The sequence below is a fragment of the Thalassophryne amazonica genome, chromosome 23 (genome assembly GCF_902500255.1).
Source record: "Thalassophryne amazonica chromosome 23, fThaAma1.1, whole genome shotgun sequence".
Taxonomy (NCBI): Eukaryota; Metazoa; Chordata; class Actinopteri; order Batrachoidiformes; family Batrachoididae; genus Thalassophryne; species Thalassophryne amazonica.
Genome location: NC_047125.1, coordinates 19,712,128 through 19,729,527, shown reverse-complemented (window position 1 = coordinate 19,729,527; position 17,400 = coordinate 19,712,128). Strand labels below are relative to the sequence as shown.

Here is a 17,400-nt window from a genome sequence, read left to right as displayed (position 1 = left end):
AAGTGGAATAAAAGCATCCTGCAGCAGCTGACATCCTCCTTTTTTTTTGCCTCCACTAGTTTTCAGAGAAAATGCAAAGAGTCAGACAGGAAGGCAAAGAGAAAGAGAAGACAGAGGGCAGCTTTTCATTTTTAGTAAACATAAAGAGGAAAAAAAAAGAAGTTGAGGAGAAACCTGGCGATCATTATGTAGCCGCATGCAGATGCATTCAATTAGCTGTGGTTGGAAAAGCTTTGGCCTCGTACCAGCACTTTCAGTAAGAAGGGATGGGGAAAAGCACTCGCGTCGACTCGACAACATGAACACAGTGTCGCCCATCTGACCTACGACCAATGCCCTGCCAACAAGATGACGCCACCGCTAAATATTAGGCTAACGTAGCGTAAATGAGGCCGTTTACTGATGACGTGTGGTGGTGTGTGTGTGTGTGTGTGTGTGTGTGTGTGTGTATGTTTCTGAAGTAATGAATGAAGGAAACACATTTTAGCAAATTCCACTCTCACAGACACCCACATGGCCCGTCCATCTCCCAACGAGTGGCCACCCCGCCACAGCTGACCATTCTTTCTACAAACGGGCTAATAGAGGCACCGACATTATGTTTCGAGTAAAAGAAAAAAAATCAATTAAGTTTTTGACACCGCTGATATTACTGCAGCTGCATAAAAGAGATTAGGGAGACCTGAAAGCAAAGAAGAGAAGACTGTGTTGAGCTAATCTACATAGGGCTCGCATCTGCTCTGATAATTCCTACACATGAAAATCCACGTGAGACTTTTTTGAAAGGGGATGGCAGTGATTTTACCTTGTGTCTTGGAAGAAGTGAGGAAAAATGAATGGAGGGACAGGTGAACTAGAAGAAAAAAAGAGATCTCACCTGTTGCTGGTGGAGGAAGGCAGGATCTCTCGGGCTCAGGCCGACGAAACGGTTCGCTGTCGGGGTGCCAGGAGATGAGTAGCCTACAACATCACAAACAAATGCTTGCATGACAATTAGCATTTCTAGTGTTTATGGGATTTTACTGCAGGACAGCTATAATTTCCAAAACCCCAATCAACAATGTGGAGTCCCGCAAGGTGCTAGTGCTGGTACCTGTTCCTTTAGTATCACCGCTATTTAAAATTGAACTGTTTTTTCACTGAACTTAATTTTGTATTTTTCTTCGAATTGTTGCTTTTGTAAACAGTTTTAGTCTTTTTACGATTAAATTCATGGAGTGAGTAGCAATGAAAGATTTCCAGAATTTGCACGATACGATACGAAAAGGTGTTGTATGCAAATTGTGGTCACATTAGAAGTGCCTAAAATATCTAACATTAAAAATAAAATTAAAAAACTAAACAAACCAATACTAGATCATTTCTTGAAGGTGGACTTTAATTTGTTGGAACATTTTATTATTTTATTACTGAGTGATCATGGGTAACCATCTTTGTACTGTCATCTTTCAGGACAGTCCAATCAAGTTGCTTTGACTGACTTCTTCAATGAAATTCAAAAATAATCTCATTTTTAACTTTGGCCAAATAGAAATGTTTGGACATTTTCACATTAGATTCTTTGATGACAAAATAAAAAAAAAAGTCAGGTGCCCCAAACCTTTACAACAAAGATCAACATCATGATGCTTACCGTTGATAATTACGGGGACACTGAAAACAGTGGCACAATGTGGGACACCCACATTCAACGATGGTAAAATAAAAATACAATATTTCTCAAAACCAACACACTCATCATAGCCCTTGAAGCAGTTGCTTTAAGACTGTACTCGGACCCACCTTCTGTGGATGTGGTGATAGGCTTGGTGTCGGGCATTGAGAGCGAGACCGGACGCACCGCACCGTGGTGGGGGGATGGAGCTAGGACTGGGGTAAAGTGTCCTGGGACCTTTCCGACCACCTGACCACTGCTGTTAGGCTGGAAATGGGATAAACCAAAGAGAAAACATCAATCAATACAACGATATGCCCTCAAAGGTTCTTTACACTCATCAAAGTAGCCCAGGCTTTAAAAAAACTGAATATATTTGGAGTACTTTGTTCAGTCTCTTGGGCTTTTGTTTGGTGAGGTGAAATGTGACGACTTACTTTTGACAAATTACATTTTTCCAAAAAGGGTTTTCAGCAAATAATCTCCTCTTTAATGTTGCTAAAATCCTAAACTCGACATCAAAAGATGGACGGGCCGTTCCTCCTCCTCCTCTTGCCCTTCATTCCCGAGATGAAAAAAAGATTTTAGGACTTTCTGTGGCTGCGCTGTCACACTTGTTACTAAAACTCTGGGGGGTTCGAGTAACAATGGATCCTCAGTGACTGACAATGGATTTCCTACATGATTTTCAACAATGATTTTAATGGCGCCCATAAATGAGAGCTTAGGAGGACCTGGGCGTGAAGAATGGGAGCTGCGGAGTGACCTGTTACAATGTGTGTGAGAGAGGAGGAGAAAGACTATATATGTATAGCGACGGGAATAAAGCGCCGCGGTGGGAGCTACTCTTTCAGACGGCTGGAGACTGTCTGGGCCGTTCATTTCAAGACCGCCCCAAGTTCAAAACTCAAACAGGCCTTTTGGAGAAAGAATCGTGTCCGCGGGGTTCCTCCAATGTGAATAGAATGTTTAATTACAGTGTAATATAATCTGTGTTAAAGCAAGCATAAAAACATTCTGGCACTCATCCATGGGGTTATAAGCGCCGTGTTATTTGCTGAGCCTCCCTCCTTACCCGGCTGGTCTTCCCTCTTCGCTACTGGACACCAGCTCGCCCGCCTCCTCCGCCCCTTTCTCCGGCACCCCAGCAGAGGGCCAGTTAATTCTGCACAAGAGCCGAACCCTGGCAACGGCAAATATTTACAACCTTTATCATTCCCTGTGGTTTTTCTCTGGAGTAACACTCGCCCCCCGCACCAACCCCAACGCCGTCACTCGCTCCCTGCTCTGGAGATGGAGCCGTCTACGAGGCCTTTGTTTACTGTAAGAACAGCGGGGATATAAAACTCACATAAATATCACACGGCTCTGTCATCTATAGAGACGCATGCTCTCTTGCTCGTGCTCTGTCTCCGCGACACAGTGGGCCGCAGTGTTTTAGGCTTCGCGCATTAAGGCCATAAGTGAGCTGATTTACGACAATGCCTTAATACAGTTTTGCATGTTAAGTGCGGCTGTAATTGCAATAGTTATCTTCACTTTTTTACGGCATTAGTGGGTTGTTTTGTACAAAGGTGAATCTTGCCACGACCACTTGGTTCTCAAAGAGGAAACTTAAGGGTGGATGTAAAATGAATTTATAAGTAAACACAGGTTTTTTTGTTCTCTCTATAATAAAGACACGCAGGCTAGAGCTTAATAAAATAATATTAATAATACTAATAATAACTTTAAAAAGAATACAATTTTGGCAATCTGGTAATTTTTCAAACACTTTGTTTAAATGACTGTTGTGGGATTTTTGCTTCTATGCTATACACATGATTCTAACTTCCCCTAAATTAAAAAATTATCAGACAGATTTTGGATAAAACACAAAAGAGAACACAAAAAGCGCTGGTATTCAAGGTTACGATCATCGGTTTGTGTTTGCAGGACAATTCAGATTTTAGTCAGGCTCCATCAAATTGGTCTGAATGTCCAAACTCATAAAGAACAAGAAGAATTCACTAAATTTTGTTCTTGATCGGACTCCAGCTGAGCTGCAACATTTCTAATGGATCCTCACAGGGGCGTCGGACTGGGGGGGTAAAGGGTACTATGTACCCAGGGCCCAGAATTTGGTGCTACGCCCCTGGATCCTCATTCAGATCTTGTGACTGACCTGGCTGCTCTGTGGGCTGGACGGGTCGTATGACGGCACGTAGCTCTTGAGGGGATCAGCGGGGTTGAGGTGGGGCGGGTAGCGGATGGTGGTGTGGGAGAAGTAGGGTGATGGCGCTGGCGGCAAAATGGCTGACGCAGAGAACTGCAGAGGCGAATGTGGAGGGGGGCTCCTCGTCGATATAACTGCAAGAGAGATGAAGAGTGATGAGGACTGAGGAAGGTCAGATAAAGCGATTGCCATTGATCCGTGAGGGTCAATTGAGCAGCAGCAGAGATTTTTCCACTCTGTTCATGAGGAAAAGTCGATTCCGGTTCCTGATCCAGCAAGACAGCGTGCGGTTTAAAGGCACAGACTCACCACTGTGTCCGACGCCCGTTAGGCCTGGGTGGTGAGGCTGAGGGAAAGTGCTGAGTCGTGGTGAGGAGTCCTGCGGTGAGGTGGGGCTGAAGAGCGGCTTCTCTGGTTTCTTCATGGTAGGAGAGGACATGTCTGCTAGGATAAAAAAAAAAAAAAAAAAAAAAAAAAAAAAACACACACACATATACAATAGGAGAAAGTTCTTCAAACGATGGACCCTTTGACAAAATTCACGTCTGATATCATTTTGTGGGCTGACGTTTAGTGCAACATCAGCATTCAGGACAATGAGATAAAATTACAGAAGCTCACAAATTTATTGAATAATTAATTACCTTTTCCAATACGGTTTCGCTCTCATCTAATGATGGTTTGGGGATGTTTCATCAGAATTACTCAAAATCTAGCTGTCAGTCTTAATGAAGGTCTGTGATCAAGGCCTGAATTTGATGCTAATGAGTTTTGAGTTTTAGATAAAGGTGTGGAATCATGGTATTAAATAAAAAAAGTTTTTTTCTGACATTGTTACAAACAACCCCAATTCCAATCAAGTTGGGACGTTGTGTAAAATCAATTGTTTTGTTGTCATTGTTTTAATGCGAACTTTTTTGAAATGTGTTGCAGCCATCCATTTCAAAATTAGCAAATATTGTACAAAAACAATAAAGTTTATCAGTTTGAACATTAAATATCTTGTCTTTGTGGTGTATTCAATTGAATATAGGTTGAAGAGGATTTGCAAATCATTGTATTCTGTTTTTATTTACATTTTACACAACGTCCCAACTTCATTGGACTTGGGGTTGTATAAACATGCAGTGACGCTACAGGAAGGGGTGGAGCCAGGATATATAAATACAATGCAATGCTAAAATACACTCGGCCGTATGAGCATGTACTTTTTAACGGCGTTTGCAGGAGGGTGTGCACACATGAGCTTTTGAAAAGAGCGGAAGTTAGCATGACCGCGTGTGATCCGCATGCACGCTGACGTCCATGAGATGTCTTGTAAATCACTCCAGAGGTGTTATCAGGTTACAAAAAATAGCATTTACAGTCTTAGAAGTGTTTATTTCTTGCTAGCTTTTACATAATATATGAGAAACATGTTAGATTTACACAGAAACACAGCGGATTCCGCCATGTTGAGTTAGCAGACAGAGAGAAACCAGCCAGTGATGTCACGGTGCCTCTCTATTCTGATTGGCTGTCACCCCCCGCCCCCCAACAAAAGCGAATTTGCATGATTTATAGCATAAAAATAGGAAACAATGTGACCTTTTGACCACTTAAAATAGGTCAAGGTTAGCCATCTGAACTTGTCCAAGCTTTGTGTCCCAAGAATGTTCCCTGTGAATTTGGAGACTCTGGTAGTAATAGGACTGGACTTACGCTGAGGACAGACGGACAGACGGATGCAAAGCCTTCGCAATACCATGGCCATATTTTGATGGCCTCAGGTAAAAGTACTTTTGAAGCATTTTGGGCCTTGTTGGAAGACTTTACTCAATGCAGTGCAACAGGACAACACATAGGGACAAACTTTACTGCATCTGGTGGATTGTGATGCGCCAGATCAACTAAAAAAACCAACTCTGTTTGGTCTACGTAATATTGCATGAACCTATCTGCCACCTACTAGAAGAAGAGCATGGTGGATAAAGTGTGGAAAATTCCGAACACTGGGCATCTCGTGTGCTCACTGCTACGCTCCGCCCAGCTAATAATTTAAGATATCAACCGCAGGGAGAAACACGGGACAAAATACACAACAGAACCAGGGACTTATCTGGAACGTGTTTTTCATTTTCAGATTTAAAGGCACCATGCATAAAGATGTATGCTACTTGATTTCTTCTGGAAGGCATGGACAATAGAATTAAACTGTGCTGGTCATTTCACAACATGATGCACGCCGTGTAAAAGAAACCTCAAATATGCTGCTAAAATGTAATTAAAACACCCCCCACAAATGCTCATGAAGTACAGAAATCACATGTAGAATAAATGCAACCACATGTCAAAAATGAACTAGGATAGGCCTGGATATGCACTGCTTTGGTATTATCCAGAGACTTCTGTCTTTGCAGCAGACAAAACTTTGCAGATGTGTGGGCTAAAAAAACAAAAAAAAAACAAAATCACTGATCATCTCCACAGTCATTGCAAATCACTGAGGGAAGTGAAAATTGGGCTTTTGTCACATCTGAGCAGACATGTTGTAACACAGTCTGTTGCTCAAATAGAATTTTTGAAATTTAACGTAATCTTAAATAGAATATTATACCGTAACATCTGCTCGCCGCGGCCTTCCTTACACACCGCCTGACAAGCTACTGTGATTCCCTGTGAATAATCCCGAAGGCTTGGCGAAAGGCAGGCAATTTGTTTACCAAATCTGTGCAAAGTGAAGTGTGTGCAAAAACTATTAAGAGTTGCTCTACATGTTCGTGAACAATGTTCCTCCTTCACAGCTGTGTGGTTTTCAATTTTCCATGGTAACACCAAGCGTCTGAAGGGAATGTGATAAATAGATGCGACAGACAGCGGCCTAAGTCTCGGCTTCTTCTACAAGCAAGTGCACATGTTCAAGCAGTCGTATCTTTACCAAAAAGCACGGATATAAACCCTCTTATTTCCACAGTATTAGCCGGTCCGCCTACAATGAGGACATAGTGATCAGAGCTGAAGGAAAATCACTCATCTCCAGAGAAGAGAGCAACAAAGGTGGCTGAAATTCAGGGGTTTTCCCAATGTGAAGTTGCAAGAGGAAACGTGCTTAAATGCTTTCAGTTGTGCGTCAAAAGAAAAATGCCTTTGAGAAAGCATATAATGCTAATACCTATGTTACCTAGGCTATTAGCCTAAGCTAGCTTGGTAACTTTGATAGAGGTGGACATGTTCAGGCTTCATTCATACCCCCCAGGTAACACCGGTTTTGCCCGCACTCCAACTCTTTACCCATTTATTTGTTGGTTGGGAGTTGGTTAGAGCCGAGAACTACGATGATGGTGACATTTGCACCCTACGGAAGCGTACTGCATTCACGGGATAAAAAAAAAAAAAAAAAAAAATTGACCCCCATCTTGTAATTACAATAAAAGATCTCATAATCATGAGATCAAGATCTCGTAATTACCAAATCTTTTGTCGTAATTACGAGATCTTTTGTTGTAATTATGAGATCAGAGGTCTAATTTTTTTCATCCAGTGAATGCAATGCACTCTTGTAAGACCCAAACCACTCTTCGGAAAAATCTATGGGTGATGTCATGGAGAGTCTGTCCAGTATATGGGCATATTTTATGGATTAGAGTTATCATTCAAGAAAATTAACAGGAATTAAACACTTTAAATAAAATGTGTAGCATGTTGGAGCAGCATGGTGGATTAGTGGTTAGCACTGTTGCTTCACAGCAAGAATTTCATGGGTTCGATTACCACCTCTGGCCTTTCTGTGTGGAGTTTGCATGTTAAATGGTAAATGGACTGCATTTATGTAGCACTTTTCCATCTGCATCTGCATCGCTCAAAGTGCTTTAAAATTATGCCTCACATTCACGCATTCACACAAACACACTCACACACCGATGCATAGGTGTTACCATGCAAGGCGCTCACTCCACTCCGGGAGCAACCTGGGGATTAAGGACCTTGCCCAAAGGCCCTTAGTGATTCTGGTCAGGCTGGGGTTTGAACCGAGGAGCTGCTGATCTCAAGCCCAACGCTTAACCACTAGACCTTCACACCTTCCATGAATGTTCTCCCAATGTTTGTGTGGGTTCCCTCCGGGTGCTACGGCTTCCTCCCACATCCAAAGATATGCAGGTTAAGTGAATCGGAAACTTCAAATTGTCCGTAGGTGTGCTTGCGGGTGTGAATGTGTTTGTGGCCCTGCAACAGACTGGCGTCCTGTCCAGGGTGTACCCCGCCTCACGTTATATGACTGCTGGAATAGGCTCCAGCCCCCCGTGACCCTTAATTGGACAAAGCGGTTGAAGGTGAGTGAGTGAGTGTAGAATGTTGGCACAAGCAGTTCGAAACAGAAGGACTCCGATTAAAGAACAGCCATTCCCTATTCTCTATTTCCAAAAATATAGAAGTTAATGCAGTTGCACCAGGTCAGCGCACCAATCGCTGGTGTATTTTATATTACATGGGTTTGAAAAAAAAAAAAAAAACAACTCAACAAAAATGCAGTTTTTAAAAGTGTACAGCACTTTCCCAGAGCAAAATACAGGAAACTATTTCTTCCACTACATGGTGAGGTTTTGCTGAACGACAACCATGTGCATGAAATGACCGCTTGGCACATGCGAGGCCTCATATGGGTTTAATATCACCACACTTCTCATTTATTCTCTCCTGACAGAATAATGGCAGCCTTTGGAGAGTTTCCTACCCACTGCTTTCCCTTTCTTTTAATCCAAAGTGTTGAAGTTTGTGCAGAGCAACACACCCAGGGCTTGTGCGAAGGGAGAGACTGGAATTTCTTGTGCCCGCTTTGGCTTGTGGCTGAATGCCACCAGTGCTGTCTCATTTCCCACTGCCAGATTGCTCAGTCACTGTCAAACAAAAAAAACTGGAGGTCAAGATTAAAAAAAAAAATAAAGTCCTCCAACTCTCTCTGCTGGTTAAAAGGAGACCAGTGTGGGGAGCAGAGGAAAGTTAGCAGAGTGAGCATGATCGGAAACACGGGACGGTGAGGCCTTAATTAAAAGGGCGACAGGCTCTGCTCTGCACCAGGAGACAACATAATGAGACATGCAAGCTGCCCCACGAGGATCGCCATCGCCCTCGCTCCCCCAACTCACAGCAACATGCTTGCACACATTTCTGCTTTAAAAACAAACTGTACCTTTCACTCTTTATTTTATGATGCAACATCCTTTATTACCTGCAATGAGGAGGTCGTGTTTTCACCATCGTTTGTTGATTTGTTGGTGGATTTATCATCAAATTAAAGCCTTACGATAAAGCTCCGCAATGCCAAAATTGGTGGTTTAGTGGATCATAACTTCAGCACTAATCATGTTTACAGCTTTGCGTTGTACAGTGCATATTACTCAAAAACTACAGAAATCATCAAAAATGTACTGTGAAAAAAGGTTTCTTTTTTGTAATGCTCTGGAAGGCTTTTCTTGTGAAACTCCATATGCTGAGTCATTTTAGATTGGCTAACATGTGCTAGCTAATGCTCGCGCTAGTTAGCTTGAGACCCTCCTTTTAACTCCGCCTGCTAAAAAGTAGGCCTTGATCCAAACAAGTTTGATCATTTTGAAACAGCGAAGGCAACGTCTCACTCGTAATCTGACCATTGGTAAATAACTGGCTGAGAGCACCTACGTCAACATCGTGGCTAAGTTGTTGCACAAGCAGAATGATGATGGAGGAATTATTTTGGACACTGACAAACAAGTACGATTTGATTTAAAATGAAATAAAAAAAAAACAACTTGAAGAATGGTAACAGCAGATTTTTTTGCACAACAACTACTTCACAGTTTCTGTAGCGCCCTCTGAAGGCCATCCTCAAAAAGGCGTGTGTGTGAGTCACTCGTGTGGCTCCTGTGGAGGAGGTTTCACAGACTGGGCGCAAGTCTACTAGTTAGCTAGGAACTGCAAAGTCACAATGACTTGCAAAATCACTCGCTAACTGGCTATCTTAAATGGCTAAGTTATTCTTTGAGCTTCAACATAATACGAGGTCTGTCCATAAAGTAACGGTCCTTTTTATTTTTTTCAAAAACTATATGGATTTCATTCATATGTTTTTACGTCAGACGTGCTTGAACCCTCGTGCGCACGCGTGAGATTTCCACGCCTGTCGGTGCCGTCATTCGCCTGTGAGCACGCCTTAGGAAGGAGTGGTCCCGCCCCCTCGTCGGATTTTCATTGTCTGGAAATGGCGGAATGAAAAGGACTTTTTTTTCCATCAGAATTTTTTCAGAAGCTGTTAGAGAGTGGCACCTGGAAACCATTCGAAAAATTTTACAGGCTTCACAGAGAATAAGGTCTGTTAGTACAGCTTTAAGGACCCCTTTCACTTTTAACAAGAGATTTTGTCATGGAAAGCCGCGCGGAGGCTTTGCACGTAAAGACCGATTCGCTTTGGAAGCGAGACAAAGGAACACCTCCGTTTCGGCGTGTCAGAGGACAAGTTTGGACATGTCTGTCTTGGCTTTCAATGCTTACCAGTCCAGTAAGTATCAGTGAAATTGTGGAGAGCTGGACATGTCCAAACTTGTCCTCTGACACGCCAAAACGGAGGTGTTCCTTTGTCTCGCTTCCAAAGCGAATCGGTCGTGACGCGCGAAGCCTCCGCGCAGCTTTCCATGACAAAATCTCTTGTTAAAAGTGAAATCTGCCGGAAAATGGCTGATGTCCAGCTCTTGTGATAACCAGAGAAAGAACACACAACGGTCTCGTATCCACAGAGCCATCCGTTTAGAAATGGTCCGGTGGCTTGTGCCGCATCGTCGCAGCTCGGAGCGCGCCGCACCGAGCGTCCTTAAAGCTGTACTAACAGACCTTATTCTCTGTGAAGCCTGTAAAAATTTCACCGAAAGCCAGATAAATTTTTCGAATGGTTTCCAGGTGCCAGTCTCTAACAGCTTCTGAAAAAATTCTGATGGAAAAAAAAAACTCCTTTTCATTCCGCCATTTCCAGACAATGAAAATCCGACGAGGGGGCGGGACCACTCCTTCCTAAGGAATGCTCACAGGTGAATGATGTCACCGACAGGCGTGGAAAAACTCACGCATGCGCACGAGGGTTCAAGCATGTCTGACATAAAAACATATGAATGAAATCCATATAGTTTTTGAAAAAAATAAAAAGGACCGTTACTTTATGGACAGACCTTGTATGTTAAGCCGAAGTTCCTTTCCAGACTTTACGCAACAACTTTAGAATTATAAAATTCTTAGTTAGTATAACTCTGTTTCAAATTTGCCTGCAAAAGAAAAGTAAATTATCTGAATTTTTTCAAATATTTAAGACTATGAACTGGAGGCAAAACTCAAAAATCTCTTGCAATTAACTTGAAATTTTGAGTTTTGCTAATTTTTTTGTTTTTATATTGTGCTCCTTTTATGCAGGTACATTTAGTTTCACACGGGAAAATCTACGATTCAACGATTTGATTTTGGACATAGTAGTCTGCAACAAGCTTTTCATAGAAGGTTTGCTCAGATAGTTTATGAGGCTTTTATGTGTTCGGTTGTTTTGATCAGTTACTTCAAAGAAACATGTCTGCACAGGTTTGGTTTGCTCACTGGAAAAATAAAAACCTTTATAGACCCAACATACACCACTGGTACAACAGTATAAATCTTCCTCCTAATAATCTGGAAACGTTATTAGTATTATGTTATCATATTCCAATTTTGTCCACGTTTTACTGTTATGATTCCAAACATCTGCTGGCCAGTTGCTAACATGGATAGCAGCCTCTAGTTTAGTGAAATATGACTGTTTTAAACTGTTGTCCAGGCCATCAAAAGGCCGTTTCTTTGATATGCTGTGCTTGGCCAAAAATAAAGCCAGCAAATTTACATTCAGACTGCTTTTTAAAAAAAGATTATTTTGGCACAACTCAACAGGAAGTGACACTGCTGCAACAAAAAGCAAATGGAAATATAGACTATTTCACACTGTCAAAATGAGAATTTATCTTTGAATTTATGTTTTATTTCTAAACTTACAGCCAATTTGGTTTGTGTTTTTGTGTGTGTGTGTGTGTGAGAGAGAGAGAGAGAAGGATGCTAAAAATGCTTAATGTGTCAAAATACGAGTGCCTTCACTTATACATAAGGTTTTTTTTTGTCTTTTGTAGTTTACTATGCATGAAAAAGTGTTAATCTGGTTTTTTTTTTGGGGGGGGGGGGGGTTGTTTTTGTTTTTGGGTTTTTTTTTGCTTCAGGCAATGTGCTGAGTCATTAGCGGGAAGCTAACAATCAATGGGATAATAGATTGACAGCTCTGGATAAACGAGTGTATCTGGGGATTTTTCGACTCCAGGACATGCTTGAAAGTAATTTATTTTTACCAATTCAGGTCGTTGCTGGGAGGAGTTTTGGCGAATGTTTACGCTAAAATGAATGTTTTTGCAGTTTAACGGCCTTATGCGCACTTGTGCAATAAACACCCTACTGTTGGTAAACTTCTTTCAAGTTCAGCCAACATGTAAAACCTGGTTTCAAGATGAGTGATTAAGTGACACGTTTTCTCTGCAGCTCTCATAGTTCAACAGCAGGTTTACCAATTATCAGTATATCACTGTGGCAGCAAATGAAACAGCACTAACAGCAGCCTATGCATGAAAAAATATATATTTTTAAAGTGATATCGCTCATTGCTCTAAGTCTTTTCATGACTGTTTTGCAGTAATAAGCAGAAAGTCATTATTTTTAAGCTCCTAAATTCAGTTTCAGTTGAACATTCTGTTCTGACAAAGGAACCTTTATGTGACAGGTGTGAGAGAATACTGAATTACATCAGACAGCAGTTCAAATTGGTTTAAACGTTTATAGGACTGCTGATGCCTGGGGCTAGAGCTCTGTCACGGTACGTATTTTAAGAGGGCTGAACATGTTCATGTGCAGAGATCACGAGGAGAGTCCATATGCAGTTCAAAACAGGTGTTGGCGCAGGCGTGCAATGGTTTATTACGAGACTGAGTTCAACGTGAGATGTTCGCATGTGGCGTGGCAGCACATCATAGAGCTGTTCCTAACCCGCTGTGAAACCGATGCCGCGTGTTTCTGAAAACACCGTGGGGTCGTCTGAGGTAATCGAATGAAGGCAGAAAACTCACCTCCTTCTCTGTCGTGCCAGTTTGCCCGACTGCTGGCTGGTGAGCTGGGTGAGGAGTAGAAGTCCGGTCCAGTGGGGCTGGTGTCCATGTTCTCCTCCATGTTGACTGTTTTGGGCCTTTTGCTGTGGACGCGGAGCCATTTTTATACACACACTCCTATTTTCAGAGGTCATAATTAACTGGACAAAATAAATATGATTGTAATTGGGAAAACAAAACGTCACCTTTACAGCCAGTTTTCTTTGTATAAGTCAAGGGGTGAATACGTGAACATTTCCAACTTGCTGAATATGTGTTGGACTTTATTGACATCAGTTATTAAGAAATACAATTCTGTGAACATTTTCAAATCCCGAGTAACCATGTAAAAAGGAAACAAGTGAGGGAAGCCACCAGCACATCCATGAAAATGTACTTTAGGTGGAAGAACTGTGTGAAAATGGTGATAATGCCACACTGGTTAAAGCTACAGTGGCTTGCAAAAGTATTCAGCCCCTTGGTATTTCACACATTTTAATTTGTTTATGACATTTCAAATACAAAAAGTCAACCATGCTTCTCAATATAAAAAATTATAAAATTATCATCCTTAAACTCAAACTGAAAGTAAATCTCTACAACCTGACATAAATTAATTAAAAATATAAAAACCAAGATGATGGGTTGCATAAGTAATGAGCCCCTTTGGTATAATACCTGTAAATAATCAGTTTTATTCCCAGTTTTCTTCAGACAAGTCAGGGGATGGATACATGAACATTTCTTCATATATAAAGTCCAACACATATTCAGCGAGTTGGAAATGTTCATGTATTCACAGACTTTATTTAGATCAGTTATTAAGAAATACAATTCTGTGAACATTCTCAAATCCCGAGTAACCATGTAAAAAGTGATTTGGAAATGTTCATGTATCCATCTCCTTACTTGTCTGAAGAAAACTGGCAATTAAACTGATTATTTACAGGTATTATACCACAGGGGCTGATTACTTAAGCAACCCATCATCTTCGCTTTTATATTTTTAATTAATTTATATAAAGTTGTAGAGATTTGTTTTCAGTTTGAGTCAAAGGAAGATAATTTTAGAAATTTTTATATTGAGAAGCCTGATTTACTCTTTGTATTTGAAATGCTATAAACAAATTAAAATGCGTGAAATAGCAACTGTATTTTTAAATTAAAGAGTAGTGCAGAGAAGTTTGTGGGACAAAGAGTTGGGCTACCAACATGTAGGCCTGTGTTCAATTCCTGGTTATGTGATTTGTTCATGTGGAGAAGACATTTCATCTGCATTGTCTTAGTCCTCGCAGCTGTAAATAAGCATCGTTTTTGCCTGGGGAAGTAACATGTGATGGACTGGCATCCCGCACACAGGGAGTCATAGACCGCTACAGAATCTGAGCACAAGCACCGACGCCAATATGCCTCAGGGCCTATACAGGATTTACTGTTCTTCTTGTATAAAAGCTTAAAGTCTACACTCCAAATACATCTTTGTGGTTTCATTCTATTACGGATGTGTTCAGAGGCAAAACAACTTTACTGTCCAAACACTTATGGACCGACTGTATACTGAATGCAAATATGAAACATCTGGTGTGGTCTTTTAAAGGGACGGGAGAAGAAAAAGGAATGAGGTAGACCCGCAAGAAAGCAGCCTGATGACATCACGGAGTGAACAGGTGCAGCTGTAAAAGATGCCATAGAACTGCCAACAACACGACCTTTGTGGCTGCCGCACAGGCTCCTTTAGAGCCTTATGTACCAGGACACACACACACACACACACATTTCACAACACTGTGCAGCAGAAAAGCAGACCTGGAGGATATGACTGGCTTATTTTAATATATATATATATATATATATATATATATATATCATTAAAAAAAATCATATAATCCTTAAAACTGAATGACTTTGTCCCCAACTTTCTTCAAAAAGCTTGTTTCACCGACCTGCCAGGAGGTGAGGATAGGGAGCGATGTAGCCCCACGCTGGAGTTCAGGTCATGATAGTAGGGTTGGCTGGGCATGTCGGCCATGGAGAAGTTCACTGCTGCTCCGTGGGTGATGGGCACTGCAGAGGGAAAATAAAGAGACAAATTTATGCTGTGGTCACCCGTCAAAGCGAATACAATAATATCCACTGAGCTTACCGTACAATTCATTGCGTAATAGCTCGACAGATTCCCGCTGATGCTTTGCCTTTACAGGACTGCTGAATCAAATTAAGTGACACCTATTCTCAGGTTGGCGGTCTGTCATTTGTGATGAGCACTACAATTAGCAAACCAGTACATCCCAGACGTGGGTTCAAGGAAGAACATTTTAACATCAACACGCTTGGAGAGCAAGTAAACATGAATGTGACTACTTTGAAAAATCTGCTTTATTTTATTTTTGAGATGTACAGCAATTACGGTGAATCCGGAAAGTATTCACAGCGCTTCACTTTTTTCCCCACATTTTGTTATGTTACAGCCTTATTCCAAAACGTAGTAAATTCATTTTCTCCCTCAAAATTATATTCACAACACCCCATAATGACAAAATGAAAAGTTTTTTTTTGTAATTTTTGGAAATTTATTAAAAGTTGCTCAATACTTTGTTGATGCACCTTTGGCAGCAATTACAGCCTCAAGTATTCTTGAATATGATACCACAAGCTTGGTGCACCTATCTTTGGGCAGTTTTGCCCATTCCTCTTTGCAGCACCTCTCAAGCTCCATCAGGTTGGATGGGGAGCATCAGTGCACAGACATTTTCAGATCTCTACAGAGATGTTCAATCAGATTCAGGTTTGGGCTCAGGTTTTCATCCAGGATGTCTCTGTACATTGCTGCATTCATCTTTCCCTCAATCCTGACTAGTCTCCCAGTTCCCGTCACTGAAAAACATCCCCAAAGCATGATGCCGCCACCACTATACTTCACTGTAGGGATGGTGCCTGGTTTCCTCCAAACATGATGCTTAAATTCATGCCAAAGATTTCAATCGTCGTCTCATCAGACCAGAGAAATTTGTTTCTAATGGTCCGAGAGCCCTTCAGGTACCTTTTGGTAAAACTCCAGGTGGGCTGCCATGTGCTTTTTTTTTTTTTTTTTTTTTACTAAATTCGCATCGTCATTATGGGGTCTTGTGTCTAGAAGTTTAAAGAAAAAAAATAGTTTCATCAATTTTGGAATAAGGCTGTAACAAAACAAAATATGGAAAAAGTGAAGTGCTGTGAATTCTTTCTGGATGCACTGTAAATTAATGACACATTAACTCTATTTTAGAAGGAATCATTATTATTATGTCACATAGCACAATTTGTCAACAATCCAAATGTATGCATTCAATTTGGTTTTTGACAGCCTCAGTTCAGACTCAAATTCAGATTAAACTTGTTTATGAGCTGTTAAAAACAGGAAAAATAGGTTTAAAGCTTTTTAAGCAGAAAAAAAAAACAGATGCTAAAAGCCTTTTATTCCTTACGCAATTCATATGTGTTGCAGATTTTTTGTATTGATACTAATTTAATATATATTTTTATCCCTTGCATTTTTATGATTATTATTTTTGTTTTAGTTGATATTGATGTTGCGTCAGGTACAATTCAACATCTCACTCACTGCTTAAAATTTTTTTGCCAGCTGTTTTGTTTAGGGAGTGTGTAGTGCAGTTTGTGATGCGTTATTCAAACACTTCTCCCTTGAAGAATAAGTTGTGTCTTATTGTTTTTATATCTTATCGTAAAAAATAACTGTTTAAAACTATTTCAATCCAGATTTGCTCTAATTTAACCACATTTTAAGATGATACTCACTGATTTAGAGCCATTTAATACCACAAAATATGCTCATTTGTGGACTGCAGCACCAGTTTAAATATACTTTAAGGAGTTTAAAAGCAGTTTTCAAACGGTTTTTTCAATAAATTACTTCAGAATTAATTGATGGTTTCGGTCACTGATTACCATCATACAGACTGATGGATCTATCAAAGCATTTAACTATAATAATGTCAATGTGTTTATTTCATTATTTAGTATGAAGTCATATTTAATAAGTTTGACCACAATGAATCGCAGTGCAAACTGCATTGAACGCCAGCCACAGGAGACTTTCCCTTTGCTTTAAATTCTCTTAATTTGACAAGTTTTAGTGAAACAAGGAAATATATAAGTCGTATAACCTCTGCACCTCACCTCTGTGCAGACTTAAACGTGGCGGGTAAAACACCGCCCGCCTTGTTGACGACGGCACGGACAGTTTCCTCACACAGTGATTTACAGTGGAAAAGGTGTTGTTTTCCTCGCTGCGGTCAAGGCAGCAGATATTGTTTCAGGGGAGGATGGCTCAGTGTTTACAGAACAAAAGCAGTTCACCGCCCATATCCCCGTCCGCGCTCTCGCTC

The 17,400-nt window shown here is 40.9% G+C and overlaps 1 protein-coding gene across 10 annotated transcripts in view; it reads right to left on the bottom strand.

The window, feature by feature from the left end:
• LOC117505122 (nuclear factor 1 B-type-like) overlaps positions 1–17,400 on the bottom strand; it is a 111,097-nt gene that overhangs the window by 16,647 nt on the left and 77,050 nt on the right. For 6 of the 10 annotated variants that reach the window (XM_034164651.1, XM_034164662.1, XM_034164657.1 and 3 more), the window contains 6 exons: positions 14,959–15,079; positions 12,998–13,119; positions 4,179–4,313; positions 3,819–4,003; positions 1,783–1,921; positions 878–960 (listed from right to left, as the gene is read on the bottom strand). In XM_034164651.1, coding sequence (XP_034020542.1) covers positions 878–960; positions 1,783–1,921; positions 3,819–4,003; positions 4,179–4,313; positions 12,998–13,119; positions 14,959–15,079 — 785 coding nt within the window. The remainder of the gene's footprint in view (positions 1–877; positions 961–1,782; positions 1,922–3,818; positions 4,004–4,178; positions 4,314–12,997; positions 13,120–14,958; positions 15,080–17,400) is intronic. The other 4 variants (XM_034164652.1, XM_034164658.1, XM_034164661.1 and 1 more) reach the window with 1 other exon arrangement.